The sequence below is a fragment of the Danio aesculapii genome, chromosome 16, assembly GCF_903798145.1.
Source record: "Danio aesculapii chromosome 16, fDanAes4.1, whole genome shotgun sequence".
NCBI classification, from domain to species: Eukaryota; Metazoa; Chordata; class Actinopteri; order Cypriniformes; family Danionidae; genus Danio; species Danio aesculapii.
Genome location: NC_079450.1, coordinates 44,223,302 through 44,243,886, shown reverse-complemented (window position 1 = coordinate 44,243,886; position 20,585 = coordinate 44,223,302). Strand labels below are relative to the sequence as shown.

General features: G+C 39.0%; 1 protein-coding gene across 1 annotated transcript in view; it reads left to right on the top strand.

Annotated features, from left to right (window-relative positions):
* The window catches only part of ca14 (carbonic anhydrase XIV), a 44,138-nt gene extending 30,460 nt beyond the window's left edge, over window positions 1–13,678 (top strand). The window contains exon 12 of the mRNA XM_056475613.1: window positions 13,549–13,678. Coding sequence (XP_056331588.1) covers window positions 13,549–13,645 — 97 coding nt within the window. The 3' untranslated portion in view covers window positions 13,646–13,678. The remainder of the gene's footprint in view (window positions 1–13,548) is intronic.
* The last annotated feature ends 6,907 nt before the right edge of the window (window positions 13,679–20,585 follow it).

Here is a 20,585-nt window from a genome sequence, read left to right as displayed (position 1 = left end):
CTCGGCTTGGTCAGTTGGCGTTTCTATGTGGAATTTGCATGTTCTCCCTGCGTTTGCGTGGGTTTCCTCCGGGTGCTCCGGTTTCCCCCACAGTCCAAAGACATGCGGTACAGGAGAATTGGGTAGGCTAAATTGTCCGTAGTGAATGAGTGTGTATAGATGTTTCCCAGAGATGGGTTGCAGCTGGAAGGGCATCTGCTGCGTAAAACATGTGCTGGATAAGTTCATTCCGCTGTGGCGACCCCAGATTAATAAAGGGACTAAGCCGAAAAGAAAATTAATGAATGAAATATTGCATTTTTTTTCCTTGAAATAATTCAGCAAACACATGTGCAAAGCAAATAAAAATCAATATTTTGTTTACAAACACTTTCATATATATAAATAACTTTTCAGTTATTTTTCACATACTTTTATTGTACCCCCCTTAAATTGTTAGATTTTTATTCAATAAATATAACAATTTATTTATATTTATTCTAAATAAATACAATTATTATTCTAAATAAATAACAGAATTCAATCCTAAATGTTACTGGAGTGATATGCTAAGATCACTTAAGAAAACTTCTGCATGAATATTAATTATGACAATTCTAAAGAATACAAAAAATATATGTTTTATAGAATTATCTGTTGTCTTAGACCCGATCATGGCTGAGAATTAATGTTATGAAGTCTGACCTTCCTGACTTTTTATCCCTTCTTTCTACTTTATAGCCATGCTTAGTGAAAGTTACATCATCATCATCATCATATTATATAAACTTTAGTTTAATCGACTTGCAAAACTCGCTGCGTGCCAACACAGACACATAAGTCTGTTACTCCGGTTTCACGGCGCATGAGCGGCGCGTATTTTATCGGAGTGCATGTAAACAACCGGGATTCACACAGGAGTACGTGAGGCGCACGGGAATGGTTTTCTGGACGCATGCGTCAGTTTGCTTTCACCAGCGCTGAGGGGGAGAGGTAGTGAATCAGCTACGTCAGTGGCGCCAACAATAATTTAGTGGCTGCATTTATTTATTTATTGAAATATTGGCAATTTACATAAGTACATTTAAATTAATAATGTCAACAGCAAAATCATATAGGGGTGGCCAGAGTTTTCCCAGGGGACGCCCATGTTTCAGACACATACACATCATTTTAATCTGCTATAAGGGTTAAAACAACACATTGATTAACCTGGTTGGTTGGAATAAACACAGTATATGAGAAAAACTATGGCATATTATTCAAAGAAACATCTGCCTTAGTTCTAACATTTTAAGAGATTCTTAAAATGATTCTTTCATTCGTATGCATAAATTTTTCTAGAGATCTCTTTGTCTCTACGAAATTGTACATCTGGCAGGATGTCCCATATGACTAAAGCATCATGTCTCATGAGGCTGTTCCCGCTGAAAAATCCTGTAAAGCCCCATTGTTGAGTTTAAATCATTTACTAATTTGGCTGAAGGGTACCAGAACATCTGCGGCCAAAGTATTGGTCAGAACAGTCAAAATCAATTGCTGCTCTGTTATCGTGATGGTTTAGTCCCTCAGGCCAGATCTAAATGACTGAGGCAATGTGCGCTTGACCAAGATTTCAGATTCAAACTCATGTTGATCACTGCGATATGCCCATGAGTTCCTTCATAGAGCACTTGTACTTTTACTTAAGTCTGGGTCTCTAGTACTTTGTACATCTATGATCAGTAGTGATATGTAGAAAATGGAAGTGTGTATGAGCTCCGCCAGGGCATCACTGCTGCAGCAGTGGTGCAATGAGGGAATGTAGCTCAGTGCGAGCTTTCTCTGCTGGTCCTGGAGGTCTCTCTTGATAGTGGAGTAGACAGTGGGTGTTTGGAGTCCGTGGTGATGAGGGAGTAGAGAATGATGATGTTGGATTATTGAGATGGCATGGAGCATAGGTGTTGAAGGGGTGGTTGGGGGGTTGGGGGGGTCTAAGGATAGGGTAGAGCTGACGGTGCATTTCCACTAGTATGTTTGGGTACAGGAGATACGGCGATTTCAAATAAATCAGAAAGAGCTTTATTGCCAGGTATGTTCACACATACGAGGAATTTGTTTTCGTGACAGAGCTACTACAGTGCAACAGGATTACAGAGACAGGACAAAAAACAGATAATAAATAGACTTTTAAAAAATACAAGTAAGAAGTGAATGCAAATATACAAATTGACAGGTGTATCTACAGCTATATTACTATATACAATGTTGTATGTGCAGCTGTCATGTGCAAATTGGCATGTAAAGTGTGTTGTTATAAGTGTATATGTGTATAAAAGTGTATGGCAAGTAGTGATGTTGGTTCCACAATTATTATCATCAAGTGTTCATGAGATGGATTGCCTGAGGCAAGAAACTGTTTCTGTGTCGGGCTGTTCTGGTGCGCAGAGCTCTGTAGCGTCGACCAGAAGGTAAAAGTTCAAAGAGGCAGTGTGCTGAGAGGGAGGGGTCCAGAGTGATTTTGGCAGCCCTTCTGCTCGCTCTGGATAAGTACAGTTCTTGGGGAGTAGGAAGGGTTGTACCAGTGATTCGCTCAGCTGTCCGAACTATTCGATGTAGTCTTTGGAGGTCGTATTTAATAGCTGAGCTGAACCAGACAGTTACTGATGTGCAGATGACTGATTCAATGATGGAGGTGTAGAACTGTTTCAGCAGCTCCTTTGGGAGGTTGAACTTCCTCAGCTGACGAAGAAAGTACAGCCTCTGTTGAGCTTTTTTGACAATGGAGTCAATGTGAGTGTCCCCACTTGTCCCACTTAAATCATTTGGTCCTTGGGTTTAATAGTCATACTTAATGGAACTGAAAGTGGTACAAAGAGCCTAGGGGAGTAGCCAAGGTCTTGAAGAGGATTTTTTAATTATAAAGGGTGTTAGAAATCCAGGTAACAACCAATCGCTGTGACAACGGCTATATGCTCAGTTATTGATTTTCTGCCAACGCTAAAGTTCTGGTGGTGGCTAATGTGACTATTATCAAGTCATCAAACTATCAGAAGTCCTTATTATGGCATCAATAAAGTAATGAAGTCAGAGAAAAGCTAGCGCAGTCAGAAAAATTTAATATAATGCGGGAATTCTTGCCCAGGCTCATGTATCGTATAATTATCATGTATCAGGCAGTGAAGATTACTGATTAATAAAGAATTCAGTGTGCATGTACCCCATAAGACAAGACAAGCTTTGACATGAGGTTCTGAGTGATTGCTGAAATGCTGTGTTTCTGGCTGAAATCAGTTATCAGCTTGATTAATTGATTTATTTATGTATTTATTTATTTTAAACAGACTGTAAATGCCAAGGACACTTTTTCTCAAAGTTGTGTACACTTGTGTTTTTTTTGTTATAAACTAAAATTAATTTGTTAGAATTTGTATGTAAATTTCTGTTGTAAACTTATAATATGCAATAATGCAAAACAGAGAATGTGCACCCTTGAAATTGAGTTGTTGCGGGTTTAAAAGAAAGAGTTGCTATTGGAGCATACCAGATCACATGTTTTGAGTTACGTGAAGTGCGAGACCATTGCATTATGGGTGAAACTGACATGGTGGCAGAAAGAAGCCAACGATAAAGCATGAGAGAGAGTTCATTAATCTGCATGGTCTGCTTGTTGTAATATGTGAGTTTACATGAATGATGTTGTGTGTAGACACTGATGTTACTGGATTCAGAGTTGTCGCACATGTTCATATGCATATCAGCGAACATTTAAGTGAGAAACTGTGAAAAGGACTCTGAGAAATGCATATTTTAAATGTTATATGTTTTATTTCTTGTAGTTTTCACGGTGTCTACTGCAAACAGAGAGAGAGAGAGAAAAACAAATAAAGAGCAAAGACATCAGTATGAAGCGTGGCTATCATTTTATTTAGACCAGTGCAGCTACAGTGAAAACGTAACGCCAGCAAAGCTGACAGCTTCGAGTGTGGAACGGTGCCAGTCGAATTTCCAGAGAAAGAGAGATCGCGAGGGCTTCGCGTGCAGAACTGACGTCGTCGGATTGACAGAGAGGGAGATCGCGAGAGCATCGCGTGCAGAGCAGACGTCGAATTGGCAGAGAAGGCGAGATCGCGAGAGCATCGCGTGCAGAGCAGACGTCGAATCGGCAGAGAAGGCGAGATCCCGAGAGCATCGCGTGCAGAGCAGACGTCGAATCGGCAGAGGAGGCGAGATCGCGGGAGTTTCGTGCGGTAAAGGACGTCACGATCGCCTGAGCAGAGATCGCGTCAGAGCAGAGGCTTGCCATTGCACAGCTGTTAAGCTGAGGAAGTACTGCAAACTAACCTCAAGAGGGCAACAGTCATCCAAGTAAAATACAGCCTTGCAAGTATCCTTTTCACAGGCTTTAGAGTACAGTGTTTATAACATTGAAGATATTTGACTGTGCTATCTTTACATTTCTATGAACATTCAAAAAAAAAAAAGGAACACTTGACTGTTGTTTATGCTTTACCAGTGACATTGTTGTGAATGTTTCTATTGTTATTTTTGATTTAATAGTTAAGTACAGTCAGTTAAGTAACAGTTAAGTAAGCCTATACTAAAGTGTTATGCTGTAATATTTACAATGTCAGTCCATGGAGAAAAATCACAATGTGGTGAATCAAGTGAGCAAATTGAGATAATTCAAGCAGAGTTAACTAGGTTAAATGAACAATTAGAATCTCAAACAAATAATGCTGAAAGGGAAAGATTAGAGTCACTCATAGGTGAAATTCATCATAAGATACAGGCACTTCAAACAGCAATGATAGAACCCACTGCTGCCATTTCAAGAAGAGATGAAACCAGGAAATCCTCACGGGAGAGAAACTTAACCCCAAAAATGCTGGAGCTTAAGCAGCATGAAGTTTTTCAAAATGAGAGGAAATTTATCAAGCTGTACGAAAGATGGAAAGAACAAGTTAAAGCTACACGTACCAAACTTAAGGGTGAGTGCTCTGACCAAGACTTAAGTGACTTGATGGATAGTGTAGAAGGTATGGTAGCTCAAGTAAAAACTGCGTATGAGCTTATAAGATCTCAATCAGTTCCTTCTACTGGGGTTAGAAGAAAAATGGATTCCTGTATAGCAGTAACAGCAGATATGATGGGGCTTATGAACGTGCGTATGAGTGAAGTGGGTCAAGAGGAATTTGATGATTATGCAGAAAATGCAAGAATTCACATGGTGCTTGACAAAGAGTATGCTCAGTCAATATTTTCAAACACAGGCTCCAAGTCTGTTTGTAGTCACCATTCAAGCTGCTCATCAGCTCAGCAAAGCATCACTGCAAAAAAAGCAGAGTGTGCCGCTCAGTTGGCTGCAAAGCAAGCAGAGATGAAGATGGAGGAGGCTATTGCTACTCAAAGGCTAGAACTTAAAAGACTGGAGAATGAGAGAGATCTTCAAATTATAGCTGCAAAGCTCAAGGTATATTCTGAAGCTGACTCGGGTGAGTCCAGTAGTGAAAGTAGAGCAGCAAGCATTGAGGTAGCCAATTGTCCTCCAGCATCTTCTAAGAAAATTAAAGAAGAACAGTCATGTAAAACAGATAACAAGAAACAGACAAGCCATACAAGTGCTGAAGCATCAGTAGTACAAGCCTTGCATAACACAATAGTTCTCAGCAAACTTCCTACACCTGAGCCCTCAGTTTTCTCAGGGGATCCACTCAAGTTCTTAGAGTGGAGAACAAGTTTCAAGGCATTAATTGAACAGCGATGTACAAATCCAGCAGATAAATTGTTCTACCTTCAGAAATATGTCAGTGGAGAAGCACAATCTGTATTGGAAGGAATTTTCTATAGAAAGGACGATGAAGCTTATGATCAAGCATGGAAAGCACTGAATTCGCGATATGGCCATCCATTTGTGATTCAGTGTGCGTTTAGAGAAAAACTGAATAACTGGCCCAAGATTGGTTCAAGAGAGTCTGTTAAATTGAGACAATTCAGTGATTTTCTCACAGCATGCAGTAATGCTATGCCACACATAAAAGGACTACAGGTGTTGAACAACTGTGAAGAAAATCGAAAACTGCTACAAAAACTCCCTGATTGGCTGACGTCTCGTTGGAATCGGCATGTGAAAATGCAGCTGAAACAATTAGAGGAATATCCCACTTTCAAGGAGTTTGCTGAATTCATGGCACAGGAAGCAGAAATAGCATGCAACCCTGTAACACCATTTCATGCACTGAAGCTCTCTGAAGAAAAACCATCTAGAGAAGTCAAGCGCTCAAAGGCTAATACATTCATCACTAATGTAAAAGCATCAGATAAGTCAAGAATTGTGTCAAAATCATACAGTGCTGGAGTAAGCAACTCAGTCGATGCAAACAGACCCAATAAAGTCATCACTGCGCCTTCATGTTTAAACCCAGTCACTTGCAGGTGTTGTGGAGAAAGTCACTCCATCCACAAATGTCAAACGTTCACCAGTAAGTCTGTGGAGGACAAGAGAAAGTTCATATTAGACAATAACCTATGCTTTGGATGTCTTAGGAGAGGACACAATTCGAAGGATTGCAGAAACAAAGCTACTTGTAGTATATGCAAGAAACATCATCCAACACCACTTCACGAAGACCGCCCTTGTTCAGCAGTAACAGTTTCGCAAACTATGCAAGCAGATCAAAGCACATCTTCCCTTTCCTGTTGCGTAGACAGTGGTGATGGTGGGAGTACATCAATGATAGTGCCTGTATGGATTTCTTCAACTTCCACTCCTGATAGAGAGACCTTAGTTTACGCTCTTTTAGATACGCAGAGCAGCAACACCTTTGTAGATCAAGAGTTATGTGAGAGGATGGGGGCAATTTCAGAGCCAGTAAAGTTAAAGCTTACCACAATGATGGGAAAAGATTCCGTTGTTCAAAGTGAAAGAGTTTGTGGGCTCAGAGTTAGGGGGTTTAGCTCCCATGGCCTAATCAGTTTGCCACCTGCCTATACCAGAGACTTCATTCCACTTGAACTTTCCCACATTCCTACTCCTGAAACCGCTAGAAGATGGAGTCATTTGAATAAAATTGCTCAGGAAATTCCAACGCTGTTAAACTGTAAGGTCGGACTCTTGATAGGTTATGATTGCTCAAGAGCTTTGGCACCACGACAAGTTATCACAGGAGGAGATGAAGAACCGTTTGCCATCCGGACCGACTTGGGTTGGAGCATAGTTGGCAGTTCACCACAGATTGCAATGTCCACCGAAGTTACAGGCCTGTGCCATCGTGTTGTAGTTAAAGAACTCCCAATACTGACACCTACATCAGTCATCAAAGCCCTTGAATCAGACTTTAGAGATACAAGCCCGGTGGAAAGGAGCATATCACAAGATGATATACAGTTCACACAACTTCTAAATGTGAAGATTAATCAGAACTCAGAGGGACACCTTGAAATGCCTCTCCCTTTTAAGACACGCCCACAGTTACCTGAAAATAAGCAGCTGGCTTTGGTGCGACTGAAGCGTTTGAAAGGAAGATTCGAGAAAGACACCAAGTTTAAGGATGATTATGTTAAATTCATGGAAGGTGTCATTAAGGATGGTGATGCAGAGAGAGCTGAGCACCAACCCAAGACAGGAAATGTCTGGTATATTCCTCACCAGGGGGTATATCACCCAAGAAAACCAGAGAAGATCAGAGTTGTGTTCGACTGCTCTGCCAAATATGGTGGCACCGCATTGAATGATCACTTGCTAACAGGACCAGATCTGACTAATGGGTTAACAGGAGTACTCTGCAGGTTCCGGAAGTATCCGATCACAATTATCTGTGATGTGGAAAGGATGTTTCATAGGTTCCATGTAAGCCAGGAGGACAGAGATTACTTACGTTTCCTGTGGTGGGAAAATGGCGATACAAGATCAGAGCCAAAGGAGTATCGCATGAAAGTTCACCTTTTTGGAGCAGCATCCTCTCCTGGCTGTGCAAATTATGGAATAAAGTATCTTGCATGGAAAAATGAAAGGGAGTATCCTGCAGCAGCCAGTTTCATCAAAAGTAATTTCTACGTTAATGATGGGCTCATTAGTGTGGAAAATGTCGAAACGGCTATAAAACTGGTCGAAGAAGCCCGAAATGTGTGTGCAAAGGGGAAATTGCGTCTACACAAGTTCATTTCGAACAACAAAAAGGTAATGGAGTCTATCCCTGTCAGTGAACAAGCCAGCGGAGCTCAGGAAGTAGAGCTTAGTTCGAATGAACTCCCAGATCAGACTGTGTTGGGAGTAAAGTGGAGTGTAGCTAATGACACATTCTCATTTAAAGTAGCCCTGGATGAGAAACCAGCAACAAGGCGAGGAATCCTCTCAACCGTAGCATCAGTGTTTGATCCGTTAGGCTTCCTGGCTCCTGTCCTTCTATTAGGAAAGAAAGTACTACAGGAAATGTGCCAAAAGGGCATTGAATGGGATGACCCAATCCCCAAAGAGTTAATGCCGCAATGGAGTAGCTGGCTAAATGAATTGAACAACCTGCACACTCTCCAGATTGCAAGATGTTTTGCTCCTGAACATCTAGGAACAGTTCAGAGGACCGAACTCCATCACTTTTCAGATGCGAGTAGCCATGGCTATGGTCAGTGCTCATATATCCGAATGCTGAGTGAAGATAGAGTGCACTGTTCTTTTGTCATTGGCAAAGCAAGGGTCGCACCCACCAAAATCGTGACCATACCCAGGCTTGAGTTAACAGCTGCAGTGATCTCTTCTGCAGTCAGTAGCATGTTAAAGGAGGAGCTGGAGCTCAAATTGACCAAGAATATTTCTGGACCGACTCAAAGGTAGTCTTAGGCTACATTAACAATGAAGCCCGTAGATTTCATGTTTTCGTAGCGAATCGAGTCCAAAGAATTAGAGAGACGACTAACCCTGCGCAGTGGCACTACATAAACACTGAACAAAATCCTGCAGATCACGCGTCCAGGGGCCTCAAGGTGTCAGAGCTGATCACTTCAAATTGGCTCAAAGGACCTGCATTTCTCTGGGAAAGAGAAATTGTTACCACAAACACAACTCCCGAGCTTCTGGTTGGTGATCCCGAAATCAGGACAACGCAAGTGCTACAAACAGATGTAGCAAATGAAGATGATCATTTTCTGGAGAGGTTTAGTCGGTTTTCGAAATGGCACACTGCAATAAAAGTTGTTGCTCGTATCCAGCAACTAGCTAGAGACAAAACAGCTAAACCTATAAATGTTGAACACATGAGGAATGCAAGCATCATGCTCATAAAATTGGCACAAAGAGATGCCTTCAAAGATGAAATACAAATACTGAGGCATAATAAATTGCCACATAGACATCCGTTGTTCCAACTTGACCCAGTGCTTCAAGATGGTGTTCTTAGGGTGGGAGGGCGATTAAAGAAAGCTTCCTTACCTCTTGATTTGAAAAACCCAGCAGTCCTTCCAAGAGATAGCGTGGTCACCCGTCTCATCATCAAGTACTGTCATGAAAAGACTCAGCACCAAGGCAGAGGACAGACCCTTAATGAACTGAGAGCTAATGGTTACTGGGTTGTTGGTGGCAGCAAAGTTGTGGCGAACCACATTAAACAGTGCGTTATATGTAGAAGAGCTCACAGACCAACAGAGACACAGATGATGGCAGATCTTCCTGCTAACCGTGTTGACCCCTCTCCACCATTCTCATACAGTGGGATGGATTGCTTTGGCCCATTTCTCTGTAAACAAGGACGGAAAGAGCTTAAGAGATACGGTCTTATATTCACCTGTTTCTCTTCAAGAGCAATCCACATAGAGATGCTGGAAGATCTCACCACAGATGCCTTTATAAATGCCTTGAGATGCTTCATAGCAATTCGTGGAGCTGTAAGAGAAATCAGATCAGATCAAGGGACAAATTTTGTCGGGGCGAAAAACGAGCTGACAAAGGCTTTGAAAGAATTGGACAAAGAGAGATTGACTGCTTACCTATCCCAAAAGCAATGTGACTTCGTTTTGAATGTACCTGATGCCAGTCACATGGGAGGAGTTTGGGAAAGGCAGATCAGGACTATTAGAAATGTTCTAAACTCTGTTCTTCTCCAGAGTGCAGGAAGACTGGATGATGCTTCTTTGAGAACTTTCTTTTATGAAGCCATGTCAATCATAAATAGTCGCCCACTCACCACAGATACGATCAGTGATCCCAAGGGGCTAGAGCCGCTTACCCCAAACCATTTACTCACCATGAAATCCTCTGTCCCTTTGCCTCCACCTGGGAAATTTGCACCAGAAGACCTGTATGCGAGGAAAAGGTGGCGAAGAGTACAATATCTGACACAGCAATTTTGGAGTAGATGGAGGACGGAATACCTGGCAAACATCACCCTCAGACAACGGTGGCACTCTCCAAGACGAAACATAAAGATTGGAGATATTGTCATTGTCAAAGAGGAAGAGCTTCCCCGAAATGAATGGAGACTTGGAAAAGTCCTTGATGTTTGTGCAGATAAAGACGAACTGGTGCGAAAGGCCAAAATTCAAATAGGAAATAGAAAGTTAGGGGAAAAGGGTCAACGACTGACCAATCCGTCAATTCTGGAACGTCCCATTCATAAACTAGTGGTACTTGTAGAGAAAAAGTAAATCTGAAGTAACATCTAATCTTGAGTTTTTAAAAATGTCACAAGTTTAACTAGTAGTCTTGAACCACAAGTCAGAGAGATATTGTTCTTATATTTAGTTTGTGAAATTCCGCAATTTATTTAAACATTTACGTAAAGTTCATCATAAATTACAGTAATTTGGTGGGAGTGTAAATGCCAAGGACACTTTTTCTCAAAGTTGTGTACACTTGTGTTTTTTTTGTTATAAACTAAAATTAATTTGTTAGAATTTGTATGTAAATTTCTGTTGTAAACTTATAATATGCAATAATGCAAAACAGAGAATGTGCACCCTTGAAATTGAGTTGTTGCGGGTTTAAAAGAAAGAGTTGCTATTGGAGCATACCAGATCACATGTTTTGAGTTACGTGAAGTGCGAGACCATTGCATTATGGGTGAAACTGACATGGTGGCAGAAAGAAGCCAACGATAAAGCATGAGAGAGAGTTCATTCATCTGCATGGTCTAAGAGGGCGCACACGGTAATCTATGTTTTAATTCTGTTAGATTTATGTATATTGTTGTAATATGTGAGTTTACATGAATGATGTTGTGTGTAGACACTGATGTTACTGGATTCAGAGTTGTCGCACATGTTCATATGCATATCAGCGAACATTTAAGTGAGAGACTGTGAAAAGGACTCTGAGAAATGCATATTTTAAATGTTATATGTTTTATTTCTTGTAGTTTTCACGGTGTCTACTGCAAACAGAGAGAGAGAGAGAAAAACAAATAAAGAGCAAAGACATCAGTATGAAGCATGGCTATCATTTTATTTAGACCAGTGCAGCTACACAGACCATTTAATAAACATTTCCTTTAAGAAACCATATTATGTCTGTGTATTTGTTGATAACAGCTTAAATTTTATCCATATTAAACGGCAATGACACTATGGTAAAGTGTTGTCTTCTTTTGTTTCATTGTCGGGCTGGTGTCATACGCACATGCCATCGCCAACTGTTCTTATTTATAAACTATATACAATGGTGCTTATCTAAAATCACTCTATCAGGACATAAGTCTCAGCTGGCACTGCGTGTTCGGCTCCTGTCTGAGTTCCTTTACAGTGCTGTTTACTATGTGAAGTAACCTTTTTACATTCTTTCATTTTCTTTTCGGCTAAGTCCCTTTATTAATCTGGGGTCACCACAGCGGAATGAACCCCCAGCTTACGGATCAATTTACATATGTTTTACGTAGCGGATGCTCTTCCAGCTGCAACCCATCATTGGGAAACATACACACACACTCATTTACACAGATACACTACGAACAATTTAGCTTACCCAATTCACCTATAGTGCATGTCTATGGACTGTGGGGGAAACCGGAGCACCTGGAGGAAACTCATGCAAACACTGGGAGGACATGCAAACTCCACACATAAACGCCAACTGACCCACTGCACCACCGTGCTGCTAACCTTTTTACAGTCTATGGAAATACCATATACGCATAATTGAGATCGGCATTCTATTGCTCTTGTCTGCCTTGTCCTTCATAATTCATTTATTCATTTTCTTTTAGACTTAGTCCCTTTATTAATCTGGCATCGCCACAGTAGATTGAACTGCTAACTTATCCAGCATATGTTTAACGCAGCGGATGCCCTTCCAGCCGCAGCCTATGAATGGGAAACATCCAAACACAGTCATTCACACACTCATACACTACGGTCAATTTTTAGCATACCCAATTCACGTGTCACCACATATATATAGAGAGAGAAACGATGTAGTTTACACTCTTCCCCTCACTCTACTCTCTTACTCGAATAGAAAACATTATTTAGTCTTGTATGATTTATAAGTACTGTTTTAAAATGATGTATGTTTATAGGCATGTTTTCTTAGTGTTCAAGTTAACAGATTAGCATTCATACTGCATACAGCTTTTTATACAAGCTGCACAGAAGAATCAGGTTCGTCACAGCAGAATGAACCACCAACTTATCCAGCACATGTTTTATGCAGCAAATGCCCTTCCAGCTGCAACCCATCTCTGGGAAACATCCATACACACAGATACACTATGGACAATCTAGCCTACCCAATTCACCTGTACCACATGTCTTTGGACTTGTGGGGGAAACCAGGACACCTGGAGGAAACCCACACAAATGCAGGGAGAACATGCAAACTCCACACAGAAACACCAACTGATCCAGCCAAGGCTTGAACCAGCTACCTTCTAGCTGTGAGGCGACAGCACTACCTACTGCGCCACTGCTTCGCCCTTGCATTAATAGTATCCACTGATTTTTACATAGTCAACCAAATTAACTTAAATGATAAAACAATTCGACAAATTTTTTTTTGGCCTAAACTACAAAACCAAATTTAAAACAATTTTGGTATTAGTTTTGCTTTACTTTAACACTAGTTTGATCATGTATTAATATCATTATAACTATATTCTATAAATATTATTATAACTATAGGCCTACATATCATGCTAACAATCAAAAACAAAATTGCATGATATCACAGGCGATAGTCTTCTGATGGAGTGCACCTTAAAAGAGATGAATGACACTCCTCATAGACTTTGAAAAGCATTCGGTTCTTTAGGATCTATATAATTTGTAAAACAAAGACTTGCAGGTTAAGAAAACAGCATGGTAGGAAGTTGCTGTGGGCATTGGTGCAGATGAAAAGTAAAAATCAAAGAATTTATATACATAGAGAGATAGGTAACTACACATAATATACAGAGATAGATTAATCAGTGCAACAGATGCTGATCCGCTACACGCTGCAGCCATTGTGAAAGGCAAATGCCTGCGCACTGTTTCTGCTCTCCATACGCACTGTGGATACGTGTGAAACAGGCATAATGTGTCTGCTATATCTCTGTTAATTAGGCATTTTGAAGGCTATTCCTTGATATTACAGGCAATAACATTTTTTTCTTTTTTGGATTTTACCAGAATGCAAGACGCAAAAGAACACAAACAGGACACAGACTTAAAGATGACCTCTAACCAAGAAAAAACAAAGGACACTGAACATCAGCCTGAAATTTGATTTTAAACCTGTTTATATCTTGACCTTTTGGTAAACTGTTGGTTATCAATCCTGGTCCTGAGGACTCAGCACATTTTTATTTTATTCCTGTAGTTCTTTTGCAATGTGTCAAAGCATATTTTCTAATGGTGCAACAATACCGATTTATGATGGTTCGGTTTTGGTTTCTCTGTGGTTCTGTATATGATATGTTCAATAAAAAAACAGGACACTCAAATAAAAAGAAAATTTACAAGCAAAATACAGTACTAAATGTATACAATATAGCAAATATACTACTAAAATAAACTGCTTTTCAGGTTTCTGAGATATCTAACTAGTTTATAGTTACATAAAATGCATAATAATCAAATTTAACACTGCATACTATAAATAATCTTCACTGTATAAATTAAACAAACGTTAACACTGTTGAGCTATAAAGCTATTAATATTAAAAACACAGATGCAGCACAATTAGGATTTTACAGACAACACAATTTTCTGAGTGTTTACTTCCTGTGGCATAACCAAATGAATACTCACAAATTAAGATAAGTTCCTTAATGTTGACAAGCACTTGTTCAGATGCCAACTGCAGACTCAGGTAAGAAAATCAGAGAGAGACTTCAAAAAAATGTAGGCGCACTCTAATTTTGTAGATGCATAGAGTCCAGGTTTACCCAGACTGTCAAGACTATCGCTTACACTTACATTATCCACAGTACACAGCATAAATTAAAACTGCTGCACCTGTGGTCAGGACAGTGAAAATAAGGCCTATGGCAACTACAGTATTTACTTTCACTTCACAACATGGAAGGTATTCAGAGGACAGGGTATATCAACGTGGAAGTCTCTGAATGAACGTACCATTTGGGTTATGGATTGCATAAACAAATGTGTATACAAAGTCACAACCTGGAAGAAAAAGTGTTTCCAGACTTGGATGATGTTATGTACTAATACATATTATGTAACAAAATAAATATTATTATTAAATGTTAAATATTGTGATATTTGACCCCAATTCTGATTACCTGGATGGACGGGACATAAAAAGACGTTGCACCCAGTATGTGTGTGTTGTCGCCAACAGTGTGCACATGAAAAAGGGAGTTGTAATCCCAGCTGACTTTAATGTTCTTTTAATGTGTTTGATTTAACCAGTTAAATAATTGAAGCTTCTGTTCCAAAAAAAAAAAACATTTGGATAACTAGTCTCAATTACACAGGGAAATGGTAATGAGGATGGGATTAAAACCATGACTAGTGTGGACTCAAATGGTCCATTGCATGTTCAAAAATTGATGGAGATCTGAGTTGAAAATTAAGAAGTTTTATTTTGAATGCAAGAAGTTAGAGAATACAAGTTCTGCACATGAGAGGTGTAATATCAGTTCAGCTCTGCCCTATTAGGCTCTCCTTCATGCTTTTATACTGTCTTTCGCACACTATCTAATCCCAACCCTATTGATTTATATGGTGTTGTCTTGACAGTTTGACCATTCAGTAACCAGATGTTTCTCTTTCTGGTATCTGTGTATCTTCTCTTGACAGTTGACCTTTTAAGGCAGATGTTTCAAAGCACGTACACACAGCTCATACATCCTGTCATCCTCAGAACTCTCTGCACTTTCTATGCACCCATACCCGGTAACCGGATGTGCAGTTCTCAGCAGCCTGCAGCACTTCTCTATACTGTGCACATAATATGGCAGTTAACCCTTTAAAGCAAAAGCCTTCATGTCTATATTTACTACGTATTTACTAGCAAAGCTTAATAAAATGCTTATCCTTCACTAGCCAAAAGATGAGAAGGCTGAAGATGACATGGCTCTTTAGTGTACCAAACTAGGATTAATGTTCGACAAGATTTCTGAAACTATTGAGAACTATAGAGACTTTTGCAGTTGCTAGGGGCCAACAAGATTGAATCAGAAAAGAAATTAGCAGTATTTTTGTCAGTGGTCAGTCTGAAAACATTTGGAACAGGCCTGTAAGAAGACAGTTTTAGTTTCCAGAACAATCTCTTAAAAGATGGGAAAACATTTTTTAGAAACATTCTAACCACATTCGCTGGTAACAATTTTAGAACAATAAATTCTAACATTCTTATAACATTATTATTGGGTAGTTTTCTTTAAGTTCCCAGAATGCTCTCTTTAATGGTAGGAAAACATTCACTAGAAATTTTCTAAATACTAAAACATTTACTGTCAAAAATGTCTGTGATTTTAACAGTTTAAAAGCCTGTACAATCTACAGTGAAAACCTGATAAATGATTAACAACTCATTTCTGTACAAAATACGGAAAATAGCTGTAAGAGATCTAACCTTTGTTTTCAAAAAACTAAAACTGTCTGAAATCTCACCCCACACCCTCATTCACTAGTCCCTAAATTAGTCAATTAGTTTAGTCCACTAGACATAGTGAATGACCACAAATGACTAATTGATGAACACCTGCTGTTAACAAGCCCAATCACTGAAGGAAAGAACAAGAAATAAAACTACAGACACAGCCTCACACCAAACCAACTGAATTAAAACAGGATTAAACAACTCCATTAAATAACAGCATTATCAGCTTCACTGATTACAGTTTGACTTCAACTCTCTCATATCTGCCAGAATATTTTTATTGAAAATATTTCATTTAACCTCACCATCATGGAGATCAGAGGCTGCTTTAGTTGAGCTCTTGAACCTTTACTGGTCTAGCCTAATGATTCTTTGAGTGTTATAACTGAGTTTCTAAAACTCATCAACTGTAGCAGGAAAGGCAAAGAGAAACAATACTGTGTGTATTTATTCATTACAGATAGTTTCTAGTATTTTATAAGTTATGTCATAGAAAATAGCTTTATTTGATATTGTTTGGGATATGTTACAGCTTCCCATGGAGGTTCAACAAACAATCATCAAGGAATTAATAAGAAATTAAAATGTAATTAGTTTCATGCATCAAATCTTGAAAACTCCAGCTGCACAATATGACACACAGACATCAAGAATCAGGATATGAACCTCAACCATGGTTGCTAACAAAAAAAAAGCTGCTTCATGCTGGGTGCCAGCATAGTACAACAATCCCAGCATGCATTGCAGCATGAATATATTACATAGCTTAAAGTTCTAACAATCTCTTTCTTTTCCTTTATTTTATGTTGTTTTGGGGGGTAATATTTCAATACGTTGTTTTGTATTGCTCTGGGTTGATTTAAAAAAAAATTTTGTTTGTCACCATTACTGAGATTCAAAGACTAATTGTTGATGTCTGTGTGATTTAAATTTGGCCATAGATCTAACATTCTCATTGTGAATGGTGTTAAGACATGTTAAAATTATGGGCTACTGTAGGTCAAGTGGCTTCATTTACATATGGTCTTCTTTTCTCACTTACAACTGACAAGAAACTCAATGTTTGCACAAGCAGGTGAGGGATGCATTTTACCATATTACAGTTTATCTTAACAGACTTACTATTTTTTCTTTTGACTTTTCATGCTATACAAATAGTGTGATTATCACAATAAAGTACAGCAGTCAACATAAAAACTAGTGTCGGAACAATTAGTTGAATAGCCCAACTAAAGCAGACTCTGTCCTCCATCATGGTGACGTCAAATCAACAACAAAAATTTTCATTAAGAGCATTTGTTCATGTGACAGAAATAAGTGAAGCTCCCGATGTTTGTGTTCTTTAATGGTCTCTTCTGAGATCTTGAGGTTAAGTTTTTTTGTGTAATTTGTTTTATTTTTATTCATTTATTTAGAGTTTTATTTTCAGTTGATTTCATCTTTGGTTTTGGCTGCGCTTATTTGTGTTTTTCTTTCCTTCAGTCATTCTGCTTAACAGGTGTCATTAACATCAATAATTATCCATCCTCCTTTAATTAGACACTTAATTATCTCATTAACTTCCTCACTGTCTAAAGCTATGGTCACACTGGGCTTTGTGTGTGCGAAATTCTGTCGTGCGGCGCTGCGAAAAGGGGCGGGATTAAACAAGATAATTAGACATTAAAAAAGCGAGCGATTGCTCCACGTTTTAAATTTCTGTCCAGAGAGGTCCTGTTTTGATCCTCGATTGGTCTCACGCAGTCAAGTGATGCGATTTAGCAGGTTAGAGTTCACCAAGCTTGAACTTTGCACTGCAGCAACCTGCGAAACTTAACGCATGACCCCGCGTTTCCGGTCTGACGCATTCGCGTGCGTATGAATGGAAGTCTATGGGAAGAAAAGTCAAGTGTGACCGCACCTTCAAGCTGCGGTCACACTTGACTTTTCTTCCCATAGACTTCCATTCATATGCACGCGAATGCGTCAGACCGGAAACGCGGGGTCATGCGTGAAGTTTCGCAGGTTGCTGCGGTGCAAAGTTCAAGCTTGGTGAACTCTAACCTGCGAAATCGCATCACTTGGCTGCATGGGACCAATCGAGGATCAAAACAGGACCTCTCTGGACAGAAATTTAAAACATGGAGCGATCGCTGGCTTTTTAAAATGTCTAATAAGCTTGTTTAATCCCGCCCCTTTTCGCAGCGCAGCACGACAAAATTTCGCACACACAAAGCCCGGTGTGACCGTAGCTTAAGTGTTCAACCCTCTGTAGTAAGGACACTAGTGGGGATTTTGCTCTGGTATTTGAGGGGTTAAATGTGTTCAATGAAAAATACAGACTGTGGAATGTATTTTTAACAAAAATATTCTGTAAACTGAATTTACGAATGTAAAATGTTAAGATTAGTAGATTACTGGCAAACACAGCTGCTGGTATTTTTCCGTAAATTTAATGGATTTTTTTTAACAGTGTTTCTGCAACATTATACTTTAACATTATTATAACGTTTCATTGTTTTGTTTTATTTCACTTCCCAGAGCATTCTCTTAGAAGACATTCTCTAAAACATTCTAATCCCGTTTAATGGTACCGTTGTTAAAATATTATACTCTAACATTTTCAGCAGGTATTTTGATCTAGTTCCCAGAAAGCCTTCTATAAAGTCAGGACAATATTCTCTAAATATTCTACATGTTTGTTAATAACATTGTTTGTTTTCTTTTTTGTTTCCGAAATGTACAGTATGTACAAATGTACGATATGACAGACACAAAACACTCTCTATAACCATTTAAAATATTTAATTTTACTGTAGCAATGTGACAAAGAAAGTTTAAAGCACTGCATTTTCTTACGTTCTTGTGCTCATTGTATAACACGTGTAACAAATAAAACAAAAAAAGAAAACAATTTTAAAAATCAGGTATATTTAAAACAAGAATAATTTACTGACACAATACAAATTTTACCAATTGTATGAAATACTAAGTAATTGTCACTTTAAATTTATATGCTTTGCCACTATGTTTTAAACCACTTGGTTTTACTTATTTGTCTGCAATAAGTTTTTGAACATGACATTTTATATATTTTAATAAGTACAGGTAAAAATTTGTATGTTAATTGTCTTTGTCTCGTTATTGAAAAGAAATCATGTTCTTATAACATTTCATTGATGTGACTGAGAATGTTCATACTTTGGTTTTATGAAACATTGTGAAAACGTTTTCTAAGAGAAAATAGTTTACTCTGGTCCCTTACCAACATTTTCAAAACATTGCTAGAATGTTCTTGTTCATTGTTTTGGGAAAAAATATTTTTTGAATATTTATTGGATATTACAATAAAATGTTTTCTTTAAAACTTTAACACAACCTGTAGGGAATGTTAGCCAAAGTTGAGAGAATGTTCCCTTCTAGCTGGGACACCTCTTGAGCTGTAGTTAGAAGCATAGTTTCTGGCTGTGTTCTATTCCCGATGAAAGGACTCACTGGTGATCAAAACCAGTTCGAATCAGGCTTGGAAATCGGGCGCCAAATTGTCTGGTCATTGAACTGGCTTATACCATCAGGATAACAGAGCGGCAGTTGATTTTGATGGTTTTGAACAATACTTTGGCCGCAGATGATCGGGTACCCTTCAGCCAACTTAGTAAATTATTTAATCACCTAACAATGGGGCTTTACAGGATTTTCAATGGGAAAATCTAGCTAACTGCCTCCAAAAGACTTTTAAATGACTGCCCTAGATGGGTCATGTGCTCGCCATGGGGACATCCTGCCAGATGTACAATTTCATAGAGACAAAGAGATCTCTGGAAATTATTGCATTCAAACGAATGACAATCTCTTTAAATGTTAGAACTGAGGCAGATGTATCTTTGAATAATATGCCATAGTTTTCCTCATACGCTGTGTTTATTCCAACCAACCAGGTTAATCTATCTGTTGTTTCAACACTTATAGTAGATTAAAATGATCTTTATGTGTCTGAAATGTATGATGTCTGGTATTGAACGAAAGCTAGTGACATTTGCAATACATTGGTGTAAATGAAAAACTAATCGAACAAACAGCATTCCTCTTGTAACATTTGATGTAAGATAGTTACAAACTTACAAGAGATTTTACCATGTGAAATCAACATGCAGTCTGTTAATGATTGACCCTTACTACAATGGTATGGGGCGTGGCCCCGCACTTCATGGCAACTGCTCATTGAAAGACTGAAAGATTGAAAGGGGGTGGACCAAACCATGTCACTTAAAAACACCCTGCATCATGCTATTGAGTCACCACGTAATTTCCATGCAAGCCTCTTAAATTTTGGGACCGCTGAAACCGCGCGAACTTCCGCAAACTGACTCTCAGCACACTGTCACCTCGGTAACCCAGAACAGCCATTTACAAGCGTGTGAATCCCAAAGACATCATCAAAATGAGTCACCACCCAATCATAAGCGCCATGCATCGCCAAGGCCAGCCCAGTGAGGGAAACTCAAGACTTCGAGCAAAAAAGGCGCAAACAAAACAAACTAATGTTGTCTCTTGCTGGTCTGGTGCAGATTGATCTTAAGCAGTTAAAGATAAGGCATATTTCTGCTTTTGTGGTGT